Raw genomic sequence first — 23,163 nt, forward strand, 5'->3', positions numbered from 1 at the left:
TTCTTCTGTTAAATGTATTTATGTCAAAAGTTTGAAATAATTACATAGGTTAAGGTGGGGATGTGGTTTGGATATATTGCTTTTATTTATTGTTGTCCAGTATGTGAGAGTTCAGTCTAAATTCACTGAATAACACATCTCTGCTCAGTGGGAGTTTGGGGAAATTCTTCATTCTCTTTGCTGTCATTGGCAGTTTTCTGTTCCTCCTCTGTGGCTGAAACAGGTGCCAAGTGATTGATCACTTCCTGCAGAATATCCTTGCTTTCACTTGGAGGCAGATTGCTGAAATAATACTGAGGCACCAGCTCTGCAAATCTGGGGAGAAAATCACACAAAACATTATTCATTTGTAATTGATTTTTCAAATACTTGAATAATTATTTCTAGGCATATCCAAAAGAACTACAGAGTTGATATTTAAGCCCAAAACTCTGCAAGAATCCAAGATTCTCTGCAAGATGTAGCAGGAGTTTGTGCTTTCAGTAGCACTGAAAATCCTCAGCCTGCACTTGAGCTGCAGTGCAGTTCCCAGTGCTGCAGGCTGCATTAAATAGGAATTTCCCTGCTTTGGAGCAGAATGGTTCAATAACATTATGAAAACAGCTCTCCTATAAACATGGGGAATGCAAAAGATGGGAGAGTGAAATGTATATTCTTTGTGTAAAGAGATTTTTGCAGAAGGAGGACTCTGGTCTCTCCCTGAATCCATAACAGGCCATGATTCAGCTGGCTGGGTACAGAAAATATGTTAAGAAAAGGATTTGCTGGAAAATAGCTTTTCAGGGAGCAAAGACCTTTCCAGCTGGATTCATGTGTGAGTACACTGCTCTGTTAACTCTGATTGAATTTTTTTTCTGTATATTTTACCTTGTAAGAAACTTTTGCAGTTCATAATGTGGGCTTTTTTAATTGATTACATTTACAGTGGCAACTGCTGAGAATAGTGAGGGCCTGGGATCACAGATCTTCCCTTTCTATTTTTATTATCCTCCCAAAGTGATGATTTCAGGAGTGAAGGAGAGTTGCATCACAGTTCACTTACAGATGGGGGGAGATCTCAGAGACAACTCTGATGGAATTGCCCTCTGAGATGCTGAACTCATGGAATAAAACCCATTCTGGAATCCTCCTGGTGTTGCAATAGGATGAGAAGGGGTGGAGCTGGGCCACTTGTTTGTGTGTTAACATTAAATAGTTCCCTGAGCCATCCACATCACGAGCAATCTAAAAAAACAAATAACAATGTGGAGAGTTATCCATTATTTAATTGATCAGTGCCTTTTAGATTTCAACCAGAAATTAAACTTCCCTCCAGATACTTTCAACTGGAAACTCTTCCCAAGTTTTTGTGGGAAAGCTTGGGAGTGGATACCATGAAATGAGACTTAAAGAAAATGTTCATCTGTGTATTTGAAAGGAAGCTGCAACAAAGAAGTACAAAACTATCAGAGTTTGGCTTTGCAGGTCTGTGTGAAGGCATTCAAACATGTATTCTATAGCACATACACTTTTAAATACAATGTGTCAGGCCATGAAATGTGCAGCTGGGAGAGGTAATTTTTGTGTGGAAACTGTGCACAGGGATGTGAAGGAAAGCCTGGGGATTCAAGTGGGAATAAATCAATCTAGTTTACATTTACAATTACAGTTAAGAATGCCTTCCTGAGATGAGGCAAGCTGTCTGTTATGCACACCTAAATATATCCAAGTCATTTCTCTATTTCCAGGCAATTTTTCACCTTCAAAAAGGAGATAATTCCTGAGAGAATATTGCAATTTCAAGAGGATTTTTTGAGGTGTAAGAGTTCTTTGAGTGAAAGGCATATTGGCAGTTTTTTTCTTGCTATGGAGAGTGTGAACTCCATGCAGTGAGAGATGAACCTCAGAGAAAAGGAGGATGAAAATGAGAAGAAGTGTTTGATAGACTGGGAAAAAAATGGCTTTTATGGTAATCAAGAGATTTCACTAATGAACTTAAGTTTTCTGAAAGCATTCTACATAATTTAACAGTGCAGGAAGATGAAACCACAGTGTTTTTCCTTACATCCATGAAGTAACCAGATAAAAGAGCTTTCTTAATGCTTAGCAGATTTGCTTCTGATCCAAAGTCTGGTTCTGAGATGGGAAGTTCAATGCGCTTCATGATCTCCACCAGCTCGGCTCTGATCATCTCTGCCATGCTCAGAGCAGAGCAGCTCAGGAAATACTCACAGCACCACTGCTCCCTGCTGAGGTCTGTGGGGAGAAAACAATGGTTTGGCTTAAAGCAGAATCTCACTGTTGCAGAGGTGCTGCTCTGTGCAATAAATGCTAATAAATGTTCTTGCACTGCTGCAGATGATGTCCAAAATTCTGGTAGTGAGCCATACAGACAGCTCAGGCTCAGCTCACCAAGTAAGTGGGCAATACTGGATATCCTCAGTCAGTTTTATAGAATTGCAGCTATTTCTTCCTCAATCTAACCCCTTCTTTTTGAGCTCTGAGTAAAGCTCACCACAGAATGAGTAGCAATTCTGTTTTTCAGGCCTTGTGGATTTAGGCCAGGATCTGGAGATGAAATCACACCTGCAGTGCTGGTGCTGCACAGGACTGGTTCTCCTGGAGCTCTCTTCAGCATTCCACACGACTGAACAGGAGACAATCCTGCTTCCCTGTCTCAAGGTTTTACTCAGTGTGTGCAAATTTATCCCTCTGCTGTCTGAGCACTGGACTGGGGCTCAATGAACTGGAGCAGGGGAAAATGCAGTGAAGAGTTTCTGCTGCTCTGCAGCCTCCTGGCTTTTATTTGTGCTCCTGCAAATGTGGACTTTATTGCTTTCCATTTGTCCCTTAAATTTTCCTTTCAGTTCACAGCTATCCTATTCAGTTCACAAGTTTTTTAGCTGTGTGTTGGGCTGTTGGGGGAATTGAGGCCCTCCTCAACAGCTTTTATTCATCCTAAACTTGGATTTTGTGCTTCTACAGGAGGAACCATCATTCTGGTTTTGCACAATGCCACTTCAAAGGACAGTTGGAATAGTGGTTGTGGATCCCTGTTGGGTAAGAGATGCTGTCCTAGGACGGTTTTAATTAATTAGTCAATTAATATTCATCAGCAATAGCTACTCCCATAGGTTTCTCCCCACATATCAGCAATTCTAGAAAGAACCACCAGATTTTTGTGTTTGTTTTTTTCCCCAGTGGTGCCAGTGGGCTGCTGTTGGCTCGGGCACACTTGCCTGGCTGTGTGGGGCTGGCAGTGGCTGCCCTGAAGGCGTTGAAGACGTTGATGAGGGTGAAGTGATCTCCTGCAGGGTGGGAGAGGCGGCGCCAGCGGCTCCGAGCGATCTCCTCTGTGCCAGGAGGGGCGTGCAGGAAGCAGCTGGGAGCTGAGGGAAAACCAAGCCAGTGGTGAAAACACAGAGGTGCATGCACGAAACCCGTTGTTCTTTTTGGGTTTCTCCTTCCTCAGTTGCATTTAAGCCCCAGTATTGGAACAGTGCTGAAGAGCTGAACCTGCTGCATTCACTAAGGGTTTATTCTGTGGGTGTCCTTCCAGTCTTGTTTTGGGGGAATCAGAAAAACAGAAACTCCCATAGACACTGAAGGGTTTGATCTGCAGCCTTGGATTGATGTAAAAATACAATACACAGATATTAAGGAGAAAAATCATAAACTCATATTTCTATAGTTGTAAGTAAGAATATGCCTGAAGTAAGGGAGAAACTGCACTGATAAGGTGGTGAAGGGTTTATAATGTAGGGGTGGGGTTGTGTGGAATAAACTGAGAGTTCAGAAGTTAGAACAGAAGCAGATGTGTGCCTGTGAGACAGGAGCCCATTGGACAAAAGTATCCTCAGTGCAGCAGAAGTGAGTAAAGGTGATGGGTCAGAAAAGCAAAATAAACCCTGTGGCACCTGTCCATTGGGTTAGAAAGTTCTAGAGTGCCTTGTAACAAAGAACTTGTGACTGCTCTTGAGCTATGGCTGAATGCTTGCTCCTCTGAAATCTCGGGGACTCTGAGACTGATGTTTTCTGACTAATGAATCATTCTTAGCCTGACAATAGTCCCATCCCTTCATTTCTAGAGGCAACAATGATATTATTTAGTTAATATGTATTGCAAACACAAAAGAGCAGCTTTCTCCCAGACTGATGCCAAAAAAGCTTCCTAATGTCACAACCTAATTCAGCCCGAATCCAGCAAATGGTTTCTTTATTATAAAAAGACATCTTTTGGTGTAATGCCTTAATTTGCCCCTCTGTGTTGAAATTTGTGCTTTCCAGTGCATTTTACTTTTGTGTCTTTTGAGCTTTTCTAAAATGGAATTGTTCCTATGCTCAAACATTTACATTTGTTATATGTACTTTAGAAAAACCATCACAAGTTAAAAATCAACCCAGTTTGGGCATAAAAAGTTGTCCTACAAGGAGAACAACTCATGCAGCTTGATAGCTTGTGGTTCATATGTTTGCTGCTCAAGACTACAAGGTTATGTCAGCTTTATAAAATATTTGAAGTAGAGAGACAAGATCACAAAGTGATTGTTTGTAGGTAAACAGTTCAATGTTTTCTAATTAGAACTTCCTTTATTTTTGCTGCACTGATCTGTCACAAATGTAGATTAATATGAGAAAGTTTCATTTTGAAGGGATGTTTCTGACAAAAGGGAGAAAGCCAATGGGCAGCTGAAGCCTGGAAATGGAATTCTGGAAGTGGGAATTGTTTACTTAGTTTTCCTTGTATCCTTTCAGTTAAAACTTGAACAGCCAAATATATTCATTTACTTGAAGTAAGCAGGATGAGAATAACAAAAATTTGCTTTTGTGGATAGATAGGGAAGGAGTCTGGACTGGGCAGGTGGCACAAGGCCTGCAGTGAGAGCTGATCAGGAGTACCTGTGACCATGGCTGCAATGGTGAGCATCTCATCCACACACTCAAATTCACAGGAAGCCAGCAGTGACTTGGACAGCTGAGGATCCAGGGGGAATTCTGACATAATAATCCCAAATTCAGAGAGGTTTCCATCGTTGTCCAGCGCTGCCAGATAATCCAGATCTTCCAAAGCCTGCATCAGGCTTTCAGGAGCTAAGGAAAAGGGAAGAGAATTCCAGTTCTTGAGAGTGGTGCACAGGAATGAATGTCTGAACTCTCATTATAATAGTTCAGCTGTGGGAAAATGATACTTCTGGTATTTGAACAAAAATAAGTGATTAAGAACAAAAAGTAATGGATGAATGAAAGACTGAGAAAATTCTAGAGGAAGCAAAGAAGAGGTAACAATCACAGAGCTGCAAATCACTTTTTTGATACTTTTAATGTCAGAACAATTTTTGTCAAAAGCCTGGACACAATCCTCAATGCTCCCAGACTCTGTCAAAACTGCTTCCATTATTGGCAGATTTCAGGTGGGTTTTTTATGTTTATTCTTTTTTTAAGAGGGGTGGTTACATGTGAGGGGTGCTAAGATACAGAACAGGATCTTTTTTAACCAGAGGAGATATTCTGATATTTACAGAAGTTATAACTGCTATTCTTCCAGGTATTTGGAGTTCTCTTGGTTGTCTTTTTAATTATTATACTTTTATACATAGATTCTCATAAAGCCAGAAGAAAAATGGGAATGTAGAAAAGGAAAATGTCTCCATAGCAATTGTCTGTACTTCCTCACTCCACAAAATTCAATGTTCAGTTCTTCCTTAGTGTGGGTTATAACTTCCTTACAACCTCCACGAGTAGAAGTGAGAACAGTGAGGCAGCAAAAATAATGAGGGAACATAAGAAAATATCCTGAGAGGACAGGATTAAACAAATCAACACTTAAAATTAGGAACTGAGCAGGTCTGAAAAGAAATCTGATGGTGATAACAGGAGGTCAAACAAGCATAGAAGAGCTTTTTGTGGCTCCAGTTCTGAAGGTTGAAAGAGGGACCCTCAAGTTGAAGTTGTCAGGCCTACACTCCAAAAAATTTGTTTCCAGAGCATGAAAAACATGGTGGAGATTTGGGAACTCCTGAAGTGTGAAGGTTCTTTGAGGTTCTTTCCTCCCAGCTCTTTTCCAAGGTAGATTTCTATTCCAGGTTATATTGAATGGTCAATATCTTTCATGGGTAGCAGTTCATTTACATTCACAACTGCTCTCCAACCACTGCAGCAACTTTCTCCTCACTCCAGCCTAAGGATCTGGTTGATATTTTCTCAGTTTTATGGATAACAAGTTAAATTTGAAGCTGGTGGCAGAAATTCCACTGCAGCAGGACTTGGCCTCACCCCCAGCCCTGGGAAGCTGCACTGGCCATTTGTCAGTCTGTACATTAATGGGGAAAAAAATCCCTAAATAAAATATCCAGGCCACAAGCACAGCTGCCCACACAGGCAGGGGGTGCATCTGCACTTGGATCTTCATTAGTAGATGACTGAAATAATTTCTTGCATTCATTAAGAGTGGGAATGTGTATGGCATCACCAAGACTAAAAGGCTGTAATGAGTTGCTAGGTCACATTTTGCCACACTTTCCCCACACATTCTGCAAGAAAATCTTGAGGTCAGGTTTTGACTTCATTGGCAGTGAATTGTTTATTGCCATCTCTCTGGAATTAACCACTTAGAGTCAAGGAAAAAGTAAAATGGGAAGCAAACAAGCACCTGTTGCTTTTAACCTCATTCTGCTATGTCTGAAGGGGAAAAATAGTTTATTAATTCCCCTTTCATGAGCTTTTCCAGAACTTCTCCAGCATCTCAATCTCCTAATGTGACTTTGGTTAAGTTTAAAACACCCAGTTTTCAGACAAATTCTCTTGGGAACCTGCAAATTCCTTATGAAACTGCTTCATTTCAGTCTTAAGAGTTCTTCCCTCTGCCTGAAAAATTCTCTCTAGAGAGCACATTTATTATAAAAAATGTGGTGTTTAGTGGGATAAACAATGAGGCCTTGCAAAAACTGAAGTATCTGAGAAGAAAATACCTAGGAGTTTTAAAGAAATGAGAAGTAGCAGCTGATGATGAATATGAGTCAGTGACAGGAAATAAAAATCAGTGATTGAAAATCAGGGGTAGTAAAAGGGTCAGTCAGATGTGTAGTAATTACTAGGAGATCATGGAAAGCTATTTTCCAGAATTCAACAAGGTAGTTTGTGCTAGAGCTCACAAAATACATGCTTATATGGCTGCCAATTTCAACCCCCTGATGGCATCAGTAATTTGCATTTTTATACCCTAGAGTTAGTTGTCTTGAGATTTATAAGCACAAATTACTTCCCTGTCTTGCTATGAGTGTTCTGGAAAATAAAAATAAAAAATAAAAAAAAAAGATTCCTGGAGTTTTATTGCTCTAAAAAGGACAAGACAGTAAAGGTGGATTAGAGCAGGTGAAGGAACAGTAAGAAGGCAAAAATAAAAAAACAGAGTGGGGCTTTTTAGGGCTTCGTGCCAGCACCAGCCACTGGTGCCTTGAGGTGTGAAGCACGAGGATTTGTGACTCCACTGCTGCTTTCACAGCAGCAAAGCTCAAAAAACCTCTCAAGATGTGTCCTGTGCTTTCAACAAGAAGCTGTCACATCCCTGGAATTTTAAAAGGTATTTCCTAACATGATATTTTCCTTCCCTGCTCTGTGTTCTTTGGCTGCTCTGGACTCATTTCAGGAGATCTGACCAGTTTTATGTAAATACAGATCCTGCTTTTGATCCTTCTTAGGCTTAGGAAAGCAAATCTATAACTTAATGTTATTGTTGGCACTGGAACAGTTTATCTGAGAGTTTCAAGCTACTTGAAATGATATTCTTGGTTTCATATTTCTGTGACTTTGATGTGAACAGAGTAAATTCTGTCTCTAAAGTCAGCTACACCTGTAGTCTTCAGCACCACATCCCAGATGGCTGAAATGCCAAGTGCTCAAGGTGTGAGCAAATAAATTAAAAAGTATTATTTTTGTTGCATTAGGAAGCAAGTGATTTAAGGATTTGGTCTGTAATAAGTGGATATTAGAGATAGGAATGAAACTTAAATTTTGGGATTTTAATAGTCCATTTAACTGCTCTCTTGTGCTTCTCTGGAGATCCACAGCTCCTGTGTTCTGGTTGCCTCATCTGCAAATGCTGAGGATGTAAAATACCTTTTTTTGGATAGATCTTTTCCTTCCAGAGGAATAACTTAAAAAAAGAGCTGCCATGGATGTCAGGTGGTGAAGGGATGTTGTGTTAAAGGAGCTGATGCTCTGCCTGGCACACCCCAGGTTTTGCAGGTTCTGTTGGGCTGAAGAGCAGAAAGAATTGCCCAAGTAATTCCTGCAGGCAGAGCAGTCCTGGGGAAGGGTGTTTGCTGTGCCTGCTTTCTAACACTGCTCCCTGGACAGCAAACTGAGAACAAGGAGGAGTCTATGCCAAGTTTTCCTCAAATTATGCAAAGATTTTTCTTCTGCAAGCACAAGTTTCTCTGTCCTGATTCTCTTTTTCCCCCTGTACCTTCTGAGTCAGGATTTTTTATGTGTCTGTTTTGCTGTTAGAACTATTATTTTGAAATGATAGTTGATCATTAAAAATTACCTCCCCAAGCTCACACTTTGCAGTATTTCCATTCCCCCTCATGCTGCTTCATCACTCCTCCAGTCTGGCTGGTGATGGTCCCTGCTGTGCTTTTCTGCCAGCAGGGACAGCCAGGAAGGGCCTGCCCTGCCCTGTCCTGACAGAATATACTGAATAATGTCTGCACACATCATTTAATTGATGAAATCCAGAATTTAATACAACAAAGAATTCACAAGTAAATGTAAGATAATAAATCTGCCCTGAAGTGATCTCTGCTGAGCAGAGTTTACATGGTGGATTGAGTTTCTGACTTTGACAGTCTCCAGTGAAAATATGCCAACAATTAATTTTTCTGAAACAATTTGAAATTATGTATACAACTCTTGCTATTCTGGATTTTCCAGAAATATATTCTCCAGGGGGTTGTGAAAGCATAGCTCTCAATGTCATGGTCATGACCATTGATACATCCTTTAATCTGAAAATTGTTTAGGGAAATTCTGAATGAATGCAGAATCTGCAAATGCTTTCCCCTTGATCCCAGAGAGAAATTTTGCATGGCTTATTCTTTCTAATGATTCACTTAGTTTAAATAAGGATTTTCCAGTAATTCACAAAAGTACTCAGTGTTGCTGCAATCTATGGGACTGGAATTCTTTTGTCCCATTATAAACCCCAGCAAAGATCTATCTGATTTACTGATCAGAATGCAAACACATCCCTGTTCTAGGGGTACAGGAAACCCCTCTGATGCACTTTGGAGCTGCAGTGCCAGGTTCATTTTCCTCTGGCTCATGAATTCCAGAAAGGGGAACGAGCTCTGCTGCATTTGCTGCTCTCGATTATGGCATGAATTAAATGCAGCAGCTGTAAGCCTGACATGTTTGTTGCTTTCATAATGCAGTAATGAGTCAGACTTAATCCAGGCTTTTATTTCTCCTCAAAGAGCAGCAGGAAAAAAAAAAATCCCTTGTGCACATTGTTGCTGAGCAGAAATAAAATGTAAAATGTTTTACTGATGTATCTTTTGTCTCTTATCTGCTGCACGTTCTCCATGTGCAGGAGACAGATTGAGAAGTACTTCTTGCTATGAATTCCAGTGTCCTTCTGATTTGTTTGTTCACCAGCTCATGCCCTGTCTTACTCTGTCATCTCAGTGAAAACTTGCTATTTTTTTTCTAGGAGAAATTCACCTAGAATTCACAGAATTCACAGAATCACTGGGTTGGAAGAAACCTTCAAGATCATTGAGTCCAACCCAGCCCCAACCCCTCACCCAAACCCTGGCACCCAGTGCCACCTCCATGCTTTGTTAAACACCCCCAGGGATGGGGACCCCAGCACCTCTCAGAACCCCTAGAGGCTCCCTGTGTTTCAGCTGCCAAGACCAGGTGAGAATGTTTGTTGGACAGAAACAGAGCAGAGGGAAGCCTGTGGCACCCAGGGGATGCTGCAATGTTTTTACTCCTCTTCCTCCAAGGGAACTCAGCTCCAAGGAGGGGAAGAGCCATGGAACAGCCAAGCCCATGGCAGGGATGGAACTGGGTGATCTTTAAGGTCCCTTCCAGCCCAAAGCATCCTTGGGTTTGTGTGCTTGAAAGCCTGATGTGTTTTGAGTTCTGTGAGCTGTTCCAACACAAGAATTGACTCCCCTGACAAATTTCTCCCTTGGGCTCTCCAGTTTCTTTCAGAGAATTTCCCAGCAGGCACTCCAAACTCTGTTCTGACTGTGGCAGCTTTGCCCTCATCTCTGGAGGGTTCTGTAGGGATCAATCCAAGTGCTGCTAGGAAAAAAGTTCCCTGTCTGCTCCAAAGTGGAAAGAAAGCCCATGTGTGATGTGTCCTGGTTAAAGGAAGAGCTGTGCTGGATCATCAAAGCTGTGTCTCAAATGTTTAATTGTGTAAGGCAGGAAGCAGCCAAGGAAATTGTGCAACCCTTTCTCCCCTCCTTTCAGAGCACCCCTGCAGTGTTTGTGGGATTTTTCCTCTGTTCAAGAAGTTTGTGGGATTTTTCCTTTGTTCAAGAAGTTTGTGGGATTTTTCCTTTGTTCAGCCAGTTTGTCCACTGTATTTAGTGGACAATAATTCAGTAATTCCTAAAACTGTTCAGTACCTGCACCTGACACTCTTGATTTAGTCAGCAAAAGCTTTGCCATACGTGATGTCCATCCAAGTAAAGCCAATTCTTTCACTCATCAAATACCTTCACAAGTTTTTACACATCAGGACAATGCTTTCTTCAGCTGCATCATCCAAAAATACAGCCAAAATGTGGAATTCCTGTATCTGTGAAACCCTTATGTGCCTCTAGCACTTCATGCTCTCTGAATGTTGTCCCCATTGTGCCTTTAAACCCAAAAATGCCAAATGCCTTCCCTCATATAATTCTGCTAATTCTTTCTACAGTTCAAGACCAACTTTCTTCATATCCAGGAAAAGCATTCATATGTTTTAGTATATTTTTTAATAGTAAAATATATTCTAAATTTGAGTGGGAGCAAACTATTCCATAAACATTTTCCATGCAGATTTTGTGGGTTCAGCACAGGAGATGACACAAGGCCAAAATACTCCAATTCTCATTGGTTTTGAATTAATTACCATCAGACTGGTCAAGGTTTTTGCTATTTCTTTAGGCATGCTTCTGCTAAACAGACACACAAAGGAAAATTAGAATAAATTTTTCTTAAAAATTCCACTTAACCATCTATTGCAACATCCAACAGTGAGAATTAGCACTTTATTACTGATTAATTACAGTGAACAACACATAGAAGAGATCATTCCAATTTTGTGTATGTGCATGTGCACGAGGAAAGGCAGAATAATATAAGAAATTATTTTCTACATATTATTTTCCTGTTTGCACTGGAAAATTTTCAAGAATGAAGCCAGCAATCCCCAAACCAATGAAATCAGGGCTATTTCCCTCACTTTAATGTGTTTCAAAGCCTCAGCAGAACCTGCAGTGGCACTTGGGGTTTGTGATAAGCCAGAATAGAGGAAAATATCCTATAGAAAAAAACCTAAATTATGAAGTCAGGGGGAAAACAAAGGCAACTTCCTTTCTTCTCTTACCTCAAAATCCCTGTGTTTTCCCTGGCTGGTACTGAAAGCATATTTGGGTTAATTTTACAAGGAATATTGTCCTTAAGGAACAGCCCATTGTAAATTTGAGGTGGGAGATGCTGGAGGATAAGGAGGGAGCTCATTTCCTCCACACACATCCCCCAGGTAACAACAGTGCTTTATTTGGCTTGTAAACTTTTGATTAAAGGAATATATTTTGTTGGATATCTGTACAATACCTTGTACAACAGGGCACAAATTTTCTTTGTGGGTTACAGGAAAATAATATGTAACCTAGATGAGAAGATACTTGGAATATTGAACTTTTTTTTAGCATTCCAATTCCATTCAGATACTTTATGGTCTTTTTTCTAAGTGCTGTTGCTGTAGCAGGTAAGTGGGAAAAGCAGGGTGATATTATTACAAGTCTTTAAATAAAAAAACAATCCTGTGAGTGACAGGGTAAAATTAACCTGGAAAGAGCTTCTAAAATAATGATAAAAATATGAGAAATTGGTGAATCCTCTTACCTGGGCTGCTGATGAAGTCACAGTGTGCAAAGCCTGCTATGTCCATCCTCTTCAGGAACAGGACCAAGCTGGTGAGGTTGGATTCCTGAACTTTAGCTGGGATTTCTGCCTTCATTTCCTTGTGTGTAAATTCTTCAGGGTACAAGCAGAAGATTTTCCCTGGAAGAGAATTCAGGAAAATTACCTTTTTTAACATGCTTCCACCTCATGTTGCCACGTTGATTGCATTAATAAATTTGAGCTAATGGATTGAAATTTTGAGCTAATATTTCTACCTGATGGAGACATGCCCAGAATTTGTTTATGCACCTCTGCTTGACTTTGGCTGATAGGCTGGGTTAGAACAGAGTCTGCTCTGATTCTAGGATTGTACACCTTTAAATGAAAGAGATACCAAGCATCAGACAAGTACACAAGGGCTGCAAAAATATGAATGGTCTGTACTGAATTTCTCTCTAGGTCATTTCACAGAAAGGGTAGGAACAGTTTTCATTTCTTGTTGTTTCAGCAGCTTGGGAAGGAGAGCACTCAGCACCCTGACAAACTGACAGATGTTTTGCAGTCACTCTAAAGTGTGCTCTGAGATAAATGTCTTTTTTTTCCCCCTGAAGAAATGTACCTTACTGAAGCAGAAAATGGTATCATCAAGAAAAACATCAGAAAATATTATTAATTTCTTGCAGTGACAGAATCCCAACATTTTCTGACAGCATTTTGCTCCCTAACTGCAGATTTTTGCCTTAATACTGAAATTCCAGGGGATGAGGGCTGCATTGGAGATATATGATGCCATGTTTTATAGTTATCTTAATTATGCTTTATTTGGATTAAGCTGAGGAGCTGATTCACTCCCTGCTCTGGCCACAAGCCTGTGGTGTCCAGCAAGACATAAAACTGCCAGGATAAGGCAGCTCTCTAGTCCTGCCTTCTGAGTCAACTCTATCTGCTTTGAGCAGACAAAAAAAAGATCAAAATTTAAAAAAAAAAAATCCTTCAGTGCAGGGCACAAATTTCTTTTCCTGCAGGTGAATTGCTGATTTACCTCAGCTGCAAGGACCAGGTGGGATTTTGCTCTGCACTGAACTTTTCCTGTTCCCTCTGTGCTCAGCTGACTTTGCCTGAATGGGAATGTGAACTGGTGAGGGAGGAATATCATAAGACTGAACAAAAGAATTGAATTTAAAGGTAAAAAATTGCATCCCTGATAGAGATGATTTGACAGACATCAGGTCTGTTGGATCTGGTTTGTTCCCAATGATTTGTATTTTAAATTCACAACATTTGTAATTTGTTGAATTGTACTTTGGGCTTCAGGTCACCATGGCAGTGAAATTCATTTCTGCCATCCAAGAAAACTGCAGTTGTAGGAATAAGTTTAAGAAATAAGCATGGTCTAATTGAAAACTGCTTTTGGGCTTTTCTTCCTTGCACACAAAACTGTAACTTTTTTAAACTTGCCTTGAGACCGAGTTAGTTCATAATTCCCAGTTAAAAACCTTTTAAAATGGCAGATTTTTGCAATGCAGATGACAAGCACTGGTAGCTCACAAGCTTTTCCCTGAAATACTTGCAAGGCCAATCAGGATTAATGATCCCTGCTCCACAATGTTAGGAACACTTAACTCCAATTTTGGCTATTCCACCTTGTACTATAGAAAGGAAATATATTACATTGTTTCTTTTGCCTGTTACTGGAATTTTTATTTTAACCAGGACAGTTACAAAACCTGTAGTAGTGCAGCTCTCCAGTTCATGTTCCTCCTACTTAGGACATCAGTTTTGTAGAAATAAATGGGATTTTTTTTTTTTTTTTGCAGCTGCACTAATCCTTCCCAGGGTGGAAAACAAAACAATGAGGCCAAACTTAGAATGAACTGGAAAAGGTTAAGTATGAATTAGATAAATCAATTTATTTAGTTAATTTATCTAATTATTTCTAATGCAATTAGATAAATTGCAGCATTTGGATGGGAACACATGTCGAAAAAAATAGAGATTCCCTGTGTGGGCAATTACTAAATCATTAAATAAGGGATGAGAATAATCTCCTAAACCAGGAGATCTGCCAATAGGTGCCTAAGAAGTGATTGTATTTTGCTTTATGTAACATACTGAAGAGACATTCATGACTGATAGGCCAGAAGTCAAGTGAGATTTATTTTACAACCAACCTGTCATGGGTTTGGTGCCCAAATGAGTGGCAGTTGCAACTGCAAGTGTTCATCTGGCTTTAGAAACTTCAAAAATTCAATTTCTGATTGAATTTGTGAAGTAACTGTGATTTCTTGCTTGGTTTTCACATGAAATGCCCATGAAAATGATATAAATTCCATTAATTTGCCTGTTAAAAATATCATGGAACCTGTGCTGTGAAAGAAGAGAAAACCACATGATCCTCTAGAGACTATTTGCATTAATCTGAGCTGCACAATTCCCTCTCCCCTGCCTGAAAAGCCCTTTTGCAGAGTTTATTTTGGACAAAGTGCTTCTGGTTCCCTTCACTGACCTTTCTTGTCTCCACACCAACATCGATGACAAAAGTCACATTTTTAGTCCAGACCAGAGGTTCTCCAGAGCTGGTGGTGAGTAGCACTTTCCTCCTGTATTTTTTGCAGCATTTCTGCTTGTTTTGAATTAGTTTGGGAGTCAGGTCTTGTTTTGTGGGGTACAAAGGGATGGGGATGAGTTCTCCAAGGTCAGGGTTTAAATTGGGTTGTTCCTGTCTGATCATCTGATAAGCTTTTTCAATGTCCTGGAATCAAGAGAAATACATTTTTTCCTTACAAAACTGCTATATTCTTAGTCCAATTGCAACACATAAAATGATCAAAATATGCAGAAACATCCCTACTTTCTCTTAATTATTATATTTGAGTAGATTTAAGTATTGTAAAGGTTTCAATTTTTTTCCCCCAATGATTAATAAACCCTATAAAGATTTAATAAAGTCAATAAAATGTCCCTAACTTTGTTGATGGAACATCACATTTTTTTTAAAAGAGTTCACACATCCAGAGGTTGGATATGAATTGTAAAAGCTTTTTGTTGTTGTTTTAGTGTTTTGCTGTTGGAGGGGGTTAATAAGAAACCATTTGTGTTCTGCACGATTTTTTGAAAAGGCATACAAAAATAATTCATGGCCTTCCTCAGTCTGAAAGGGAATTTTTGTAAAAGCATTTTTATTAGCAAAGGTTTTGCAAAATTGAAAAGCCAGCCTGAGTTTCTCTTTGAGAGTGGCAGCACATTTCCAGCAGTTATAGGTTGAAAGTGCTCCATAAAAATTGTTATAAAGATACAAGAGTGACATCTAAGAGCAAGGCTGGCAGCAGGGCAGCTCATAAATTCTGATGTTCTTGGTTAACTCATATTTTTGTTTAGTTTAAAAGACAGTTGAGTGCTTGGGAACAGTGGACCATTACCACTATGAAACTTTAAATCACAGTTAAACAAGAATTCATGGGATGTTCTGGTTCATAATGAGTGTTCTGTTCATTGTGAGAGAGAAAAATGAGTGATCTCTTCTAGGCAAGAAAGAAATTCCTATTCTAGTTTTGTGGGGAATTTACCTGTCAAAAAAAAACCCTTTTAAGCAGAAATGAAATGAAACTTTTGAAATGGAAAGAGAGTGTGTTTTTTCTCTAACATTATCTATGGTAAATATGGGGATGACCACAGAGAATTCATCACTTTATCATTTGTAAAATTGGTGTCTATAAGGTTTAAAACTGATTATTGACATAATTAAAAGTGTTTCATATCCATCCCCCTTTTAACAGTGAAAAGCAACAAACACTACCTGGGTAGTTTGTGGTAAATTATCTTTGCTTGTGAAAAGTCATTATTTCCTGGGGACATGGTTGTTCTAAAGCAGATTTAATGGTACACAGTGGAAGATCAGGGATCATTATCAGGAAAATAATAATAATAATAATAATCACAAACACTGAAATATTTATTTGATTGTCAGGTTACTTTGACAGCTATAAAGGACCTGCTGGTGCAGTGAATTTAGGGAACCACTGCTGTCTACAGAGGTTCAAAGGTGTCACTATTTGGAACGTCCAAGCCTGTGCAGATTCCTGGATTTTCTTTCACACCTCTGGAGTGACTTTTTCCTCCTGCTGCTGTGCACACAAATGGTTGGGAAGAAGAATCCAAATGGAAAAATCTCCTTGGGAGGTTGAAGGTAAAAACCCCCTTATGCTGTAGGGCATTGCTGGAGGCTGGACCTGTGTCCATGTGTCCATTCCCACCCCACAGGGATAACACAAACTCTGGGATGCCCAGTGCCAGGACAGGTTATTAAATCCCTGCCCTTGTGGCCTGTGCCCCTGTGTGCTGCTTCTACAGCTTTTTGCACCACACTAAAGGATGGTGGCCTGTCTTTAAATCTACAGAAAAATATATATTTCCTACACAGTATTTCTGTGTTATATAGATATTCTATGTGTATAAAACACAGTATATGTATGCCATGTCATTATGTATGCCATGACTTCTTTGAAGGAAAACCCTGAAATTATGAAACCTGGTGGCATATCTGCTGTCTTAGCTACTGACAGCAAGGTATTTACAGGTCAGATAAAAACCCCACATTTCCTGATTAAAATCAGAAAGAGAACAGGTTTGATTCCTAGAGAGGCTACCTAGAACAGAGACTAGGCAGAGTTAAAGAATAAAGCAGGTATTTATTAAAAAGCCTTCACAGGATACACCTTGGGCAGTTCAAGAGCCTGGCCATGGCTCCACCCAAGATGGACAATGAGTCACGAGTTTTCACACTTGTGTAAGTTTTGGTCCATTTCCATATTGGGGTTAATGTGGAAATGTTGTTGCTTTCAGAGTATCTGCCTGGAATGGACAGCCAGGAGTTTAATCAAAGTTTCTTTGTGCAGTATTTTTGCTGAAATCTGGAGACTATATTGATTCTATTTTTAATGTAGATGGACCCAAGATGGATGGCATGTCATGAGTTTTCACACTTTTATAAATTCTGGTCCATTTCCATACTGGGGTTAATTGTCCAATCCCAGCTCCAGGTTATGCAGTCTCATCCTCCCAAATTGCTCTCCCCAGTTCTCTGTTTGCACTTTTTGGGCCTGGAAAAGGATTGTTCTGTGTGCCTGAGCTGTGAGCAGAACTTGCTGGCACTTCATATGAAGTTCAGAATTATTTCCTAATGCAGCCCAGAACGTGGAAAACACGAAAGCTAAAACTTAAGGCATCAGTTCAACAACTTACTTGCTCAGATGCCAGGAAGACGACGATGTCCCCCTTCTCCCTGGTGTGGTGGATCTCCAGGAGCAGCCTGAGGGCCGGCAGGAAGGGGTCCCCGTGGGGGCTGCAGGAGAACACGGCCTGGGCGCGGTGCCTGCCCCGCACGCGCAGCACGGGCACCCCGCCACAGAAACCCTGCAGGGTGCTGCACATGTGGGGGGCAGTCAGCAGCACCAGCCTCAGCTCTGCCCTGGCTGCCAACACCCCCTTCAGGAGGCCAAGCAGGGCATCTGTGGCCACCGTCCTTTGGTGCACGTCGTCCAAGACGATGACACTGTAGCAGCTCAGGAGGGGCGTGGACATCATTTCCCTCTGCAGCATCTCATCCGTGCAGTACCTGCAACACAGGCACACCACACTCTACCAGCAGAGTACCAAAAAAAAGCTACCAAAAGTACCAGAAGTCTTGGGCTATTATTGTAAGAAATGAATTCAGTGTCTTGGGGGCAGCTTGGTTCTTTCTGTTCCAACAGGAAAGGTTTGATAAGAACGGGGAGTATTTTTAGTCTCAGTTACATTACATGTTCAAATCCTTCCTTTAGCAGCTACAAACCTGATGTGATTCAATGACACTCTGAGACACAGTGGTGGAAAGGATGCCCCAGGCAAAACCAGAAATCCTCCTGCCCTGAAATCATCTCTTCATCTTCCATCACATGCCATAAACAATTCCTGAGCTAGGAACAAATCCCTTTGGATGAGGAAAAGAAGGTGCACTTGAGGCAGAGCCAGAACCAAGATGAGCAATTCATTTATACCATAAGGCCCTGCTCACTTCTACCCCTGCTGCTGACAGGTTTTTAAAAGGATATTATTTTTGTTGTGTTGCTCAGCAGGACTTGGAATTCTTGAGGCAGGTTTTGATGTGTGAGAGGGAGGGATTCATCTCCCTCTCAACAGGAGCAGCTGCAGGAAGTTCTGCTGCAGGATGAGGTTTAAGGAGTTCTCCACAGACAGAGAAAGGACAGGCAAGAGGAAGAGTGGTGGAAATTGATTTTCAGAAGTGGTGGGCATCCTCTTCTTCACTGGAAACTGGTGGCTGAGAAAAAAGATTGCGGTCTAGATATGATACTTTGTGCCTCCCATATTAAGGAACCAGAGAAAATAACTCTCATAACTTTCTGGGAGGCTCAAAAGCTGAATCCTTGTGTTCCTGCTGTCACCTGCCTGCACTTGCTACATTAAGTGCATTTCTTATCTCCCAAAAATCCCCCTCAATGCTATTCTCCTGTTGTTGCTGTGTTTGAATGGAATTTATGCATCATGTATGAGGTGTATGAATATGCAACAGGTTATTGTTTTTAAGGGTTAATCCTCTGTTAACGTGGGTCCTTTTTTGGGCTTATGCTGCCCAGAAAAAGGTACCCGGACATCCGTAACTCTTTGTTTTTATCGTCTCATATTGTCCTAATTCAAATCGTCCAAATTATCATTACTCTAATCGTATTACTATTTTTATAACCACTTCGTTACTTTTAAATTTTTAAAAACCGCGATTGGCACCAACCTGAGGATGGTGTCAGGCCCACAGCAGCTCTCGAAGGGCACGCAGTATCCCACCTCATGGCCCACGCCGAGCTCCATCTGATCGGCCACACGCAGGGCCAGCGCCACGGCGGCCCGGGGCAGCACCTGCGTGCACACCACGGCCCCGCGGGGCTGCAGGGCCAGGCAATGCTCGGCACACCACTGAGGGACCTGCGGGGACAGCACAGCACCAGGGTGAGGGTGGACGGGCTCTTGGAAACCCCCGCAGGGCTGCAGGGCCAGGCAGTGCTCGGCACAGCACTGAGGGACCTGCGGGGACAGCACGGCACCAGGGTGAGGGTGGACGGGCTCTTGGAAACCCCTGCAGGGCCAGGCAGTGCTCGGCACAGCACTGAGGGACCTGCGGGGACAGCACGGCACCAGGGTGAGGGTGGACGGGCTCTTGGAAACCCCTGCAGGGCCAGGCAGTGCTCGGCACAGCACTGAGGGACCTGCGGGGACAGCACGGCACCAGGGTGAGGGTGGACGGGCTCTTGGAAACCCCTGCAGGGCCAGGCAGTGCTCGGCACGGCACTGAGGGACCTGCGGGGACAGCACGGCACCGCCGTCATCAGCACGCTCAGCTCCTTTGGAAACCAAAGCTATGAGCTGAGCGAATCAATGTTATCAAAAGTGCTTCATTAATTGAATTTTTTTTTTCCCCGTTCATTTTTTTGTAGAGGAACGGCTGAGGGAGCTGGGGGTGCTCAGCGTGGAGGAAAGGAGACTCAGGGCTGCCCTCATCGCTCTCACAGCTCCTGAACGGTGCCTGTGCTCAGCTGGGGCTGGGCTCTTTCTCCAGCAGCACTGACACAACCAGAGCACACAGCCTCAAGGGAAATACAGGTTGGATAGCAGGAAAAGGTTTTTCACAGAAATGGTGATAAAGTTCTGGAATGGCTGCCCAGGGAGGTGCTGGAGTCCCCATCCCTGGGTGTGTTTGACAAAGCCTGGATGTGGCACTGGGTGCCAGGGTTGAGTTGAGCTGTTGGGGATGGGTTGGACTCGATGATCTTGAAGATCTCTTCCAACCCAGTGATTCTGGGAATTCTGTGAAAGAGCCTAGTAAAGGAAATTAAAATTAATATACTGCAAAGCCAATGATAACATTTTCCAATCCTTTATATTGGGATAATGGATTTATCCCATTATCCCTAGACTAATAAGTATTTTCTGGACTAAACACGTTTATTTTGAAGAGGGTGAGGTGTACAAACTGTGGGGTTTGTGTTTGATTAGATTATAATGGAAATTACTAATTTATTATTAGTCTAATTTCCAATAGGCTAATTCCTGTTAGGAGCTTATTCCAGGACTGGAATTCTGAACAACTGCAATGTTCTCAGCAGTGCAGAACAGCAAAACCAAGCTGAGCGCTCGCTGCGTGCCAGGGCCTGCACCATGCACAGGAATTGCCCATGTCAGCTCTTGGAATTTCCTAAATTCTCATCAGATTAGAAGGTTTGTCTGGGAATTGCTCAGCTGGACTCAGGTTGGAATTTGCTGCAGAAGGGGCCTCTGGGGAGGATGTGACAGCAGGGTCACTGCAAGCACATGCTGATGGATCCGGCTGATGGATCCAGCTGGTGCCTTGTGAAGGCTGACCTAGAACAGAGGCTGGATAGAGCTAAAGAATAAAGCAGGGATTCATTAAGAGGCCTCAAATAGATCCACCTTGGGCAGCACAACCCAAAATGGCCCCAAAATGGACAGCAGGTCACAGGGCTCTGTCCCTGGGATCAGTTCTGCTCCATTTGCACCTTGCAGTTCATTGTCCCATTCCAGCTTTAGCCCCTGCAGTCCCACCCTGCTTGTTTTTCTCTCTCCAGCCCACGGGGTTTGTGCTCTGGGGCTGAGATTTGGATCATTTGTCCTTGGTGCCCAGCTGGAGCAGGAATTGTTTTGTCTCCCTGCTCTGTGCACAGAGCTCAGCATCCCCTGGTGTGAGCCCAGACCCACACACTAAGACAGCACAGAATCTGAAAAATAGAAAAGCCGAACCTGAGGCATCACAGCAAGGTCAGTGCAGTTGTGTTCAGGGCTGGCTCAGCAGCAAACCTGCCCCTTCTGGATCATATCCATGGAGAACATATCCCAGGATTTCAAACTGACAAATGCCACAGCCAATATCTATAATTTCAGATGAATTACTCTGCAAACACATAACTGAAACTGAACTGCTCCAGGAACTTACACAGCAGCTCCTTAATTTATATATTTACTAACATCAACACTGGAGAATATCCATGGGTTGTTATGAGAAATTAAAGTTGCATTAAAAATATTACTTTAATGGATGGATTAGGTTTCAAATCCTTCATTTAATTAATATCTAAACCTAGGTGCATCAGCCACATATAATTTATTTCTGTATGGTTATATGCATTTCTAGAAATGTTTAAAAACCAACCAGCAATGTGCTACATCTTATTGAAGGTTCAATAAAATTTGCCTTGTTAAAGGACATTTTAAAAGCTAACATTTCTTAGCAAGTTGTTTACTATTACAAAAAATTTTTGTGTGTAAATTACAGGCAATAACAAGGGGTAAAAACTTGGCACTCCAAAAATTATTTGGGTGTGAATCATTTTTATGGGAACAGTGGAATTTTCAGGGAGAGGTGTGATGTGTCTAGTTTAAAATGTGATCTCTAGAAGTGTCCAGCACTGAAGTCTGTAGGATATATGAGGTGCCCTGTAACAGTAATTATCCTGCAGCTCTACCTGCAAGAAATTTTTCTCCTGATCCCAGTCATAAACAACAGTATTTTGGCTGATAGCACTTACTTGAAAATTCTTTTCTACTCTCTGTGACAACAGACCTGGGTTGTTATATATGGGTAAAGCAGAATTTCATAGTCCTGACTGATACTTGTGTGCTTAGACTCAGCTGAGACTGTGGCTTCAGTGGTTGCTTTTAACAGGAGTTTTGTAAAGTAATTTTGTGCTGTTGGAGAGAACATTTGCTCCTGGCTGAGGTGGGTGAAAGACCATTAATTCTCCCTGAGAATCAGCCCTGCTGATTTCAATCCTTCATTCCCTGGGAATGTTTTGTCACTTTATCTTATGACAAATCTCCTGGATTTCTTTCCTGATACAGCATTAACCAGAACCAAAACACAGAGTATCTTCAAAAATTTTTGAGTGCTTGAAGAAAGTTATTAAAATGTTTAATATATTTTAAATCTGTACTTGACTGCATTAATCTTTCTTCACCTTCTGCATTTCACTTTCCCTTTCTGCCCTTAATCCTTGGATTACAATAGTTACAGTGACTCTGAAATTCATACCTCATTAAATGTTCTAAAAATACATTAAAAAACCCCAACCAAGTCTGTTGTACTGACCTGGGAGCTCTTGCCAGTCTTAGCATCTCCTGACACAATCACAATTTGATTATGAAGCAAAGTTTCCATGAAAGTACATTTTTCTTGCCATATTGGAAGCTCTTCTCTCTCTTTCATCAGTCTGTAATAACGGGAGGAGTAAGGCAAGCCATCAAAAGGATTAAGCTCTAAATCTTCTCCACAGACAAGAATTTCCTCTTCATCCCCGTCACTGCCGTCGAGTAATTCTGAAAAGCAGTGGTTCTCTGGAGAAAAGGTTAAAAACTCCATTTTTTCTTACATATATTATTCCCAGCAAAAGCACATTAGTGATGGAAGGATTCCTTTGTGTGCTGATTGATCATTTAGGCCCCCTAAACCTGAGCAAATCCATTTTTCCTCACTCCAGGATTAGTATTTCACAGCTCTTGGGTTTAAAAGTCCAGGCTCGGTGTCCAGCTGCCTTTGTGGTCTGCTTGTCTCACTCTGGGTGGTTTAACAACCCCAGTGAGCCTGGAGAAAATATATTAAAAAATAATAATCACCCAAAAATCTTCCAAATGGCAGCAGTGGAACCAGAAAGAGAAGCTGAGCAGATTTGGCAGTTCAGCACTGAGTCCAGCCCACGAGTCCCAGTGTTTGCTCTTGTCCAAGCCGGGGAATAATTGGGCAGAGCAGCTGAGCCTGACCTTTGTGGCTGCTGGGGGAGGCTCTGGAGCTGTGGCTGTGATTGCAGGGCTGGCATGTGGGAGCTAATCCCAGCACAAAGGCTGCACCCCTGGGTGCTGCCTTTGTGCTCTCTGCAGGGCTCCAGTGAGTCACACCGGCAAAAACTCTTTTTATTGCACTCTGTGGATGAGCCTGGAGGTCTTGGGAGGCTTTAGCAGCTTTTGCTGCAGTTAAAGTACACTTGATACATGAAAAAATCC

General features: G+C 41.7%; 1 protein-coding gene across 1 annotated transcript; it reads right to left on the reverse strand.

Moving 5' to 3' along the window:
- Positions 1 to 81: 81 nt before the first annotated feature.
- Positions 82 to 22,525, reverse strand: DHX32 (DEAH-box helicase 32 (putative)). Its single transcript, XM_066554461.1, has 11 exons — positions 22,256 to 22,525; positions 18,890 to 19,080; positions 17,347 to 17,719; positions 14,612 to 14,857; positions 12,381 to 12,480; positions 12,106 to 12,264; positions 4,879 to 5,070; positions 3,219 to 3,368; positions 2,045 to 2,235; positions 1,043 to 1,224; positions 82 to 315 (listed from the first exon to the last, which is right to left on the reverse strand). The coding sequence occupies exons 1-11, from the start codon at positions 22,523 to 22,525 to the stop codon at positions 123 to 125; spliced, it is 2,247 nt and encodes a 748-aa protein (XP_066410558.1). The 3' UTR covers positions 82 to 122.
- Between the last annotated feature and the right edge of the window lie 638 nt (positions 22,526 to 23,163).

This window comes from Molothrus aeneus, chromosome 8, assembly GCF_037042795.1.
Source record: "Molothrus aeneus isolate 106 chromosome 8, BPBGC_Maene_1.0, whole genome shotgun sequence".
NCBI classification, from domain to species: Eukaryota; Metazoa; Chordata; class Aves; order Passeriformes; family Icteridae; genus Molothrus; species Molothrus aeneus.

Coding starts and splice junctions, on each gene's coding strand:
- DHX32 (XM_066554461.1), bottom strand. CDS start 22,525: ATGGAGTTTTTAACCTTTTCTCCAGAGAACCACTGCTTTTCAGAATTA. Junction 12,481..14,611: donor TTGGTGTGGAGACAAGAAAG/GTCAGTGAAGGG, acceptor TTTCATTTAAAG/GTGTACAATCCTAGAATCAG. Junction 2,236..3,218: donor TGCCAGCCCCACACAGCCAG/GCAAGTGTGCCC, acceptor TTCTCCCCACAG/ACCTCAGCAGGGAGCAGTGG.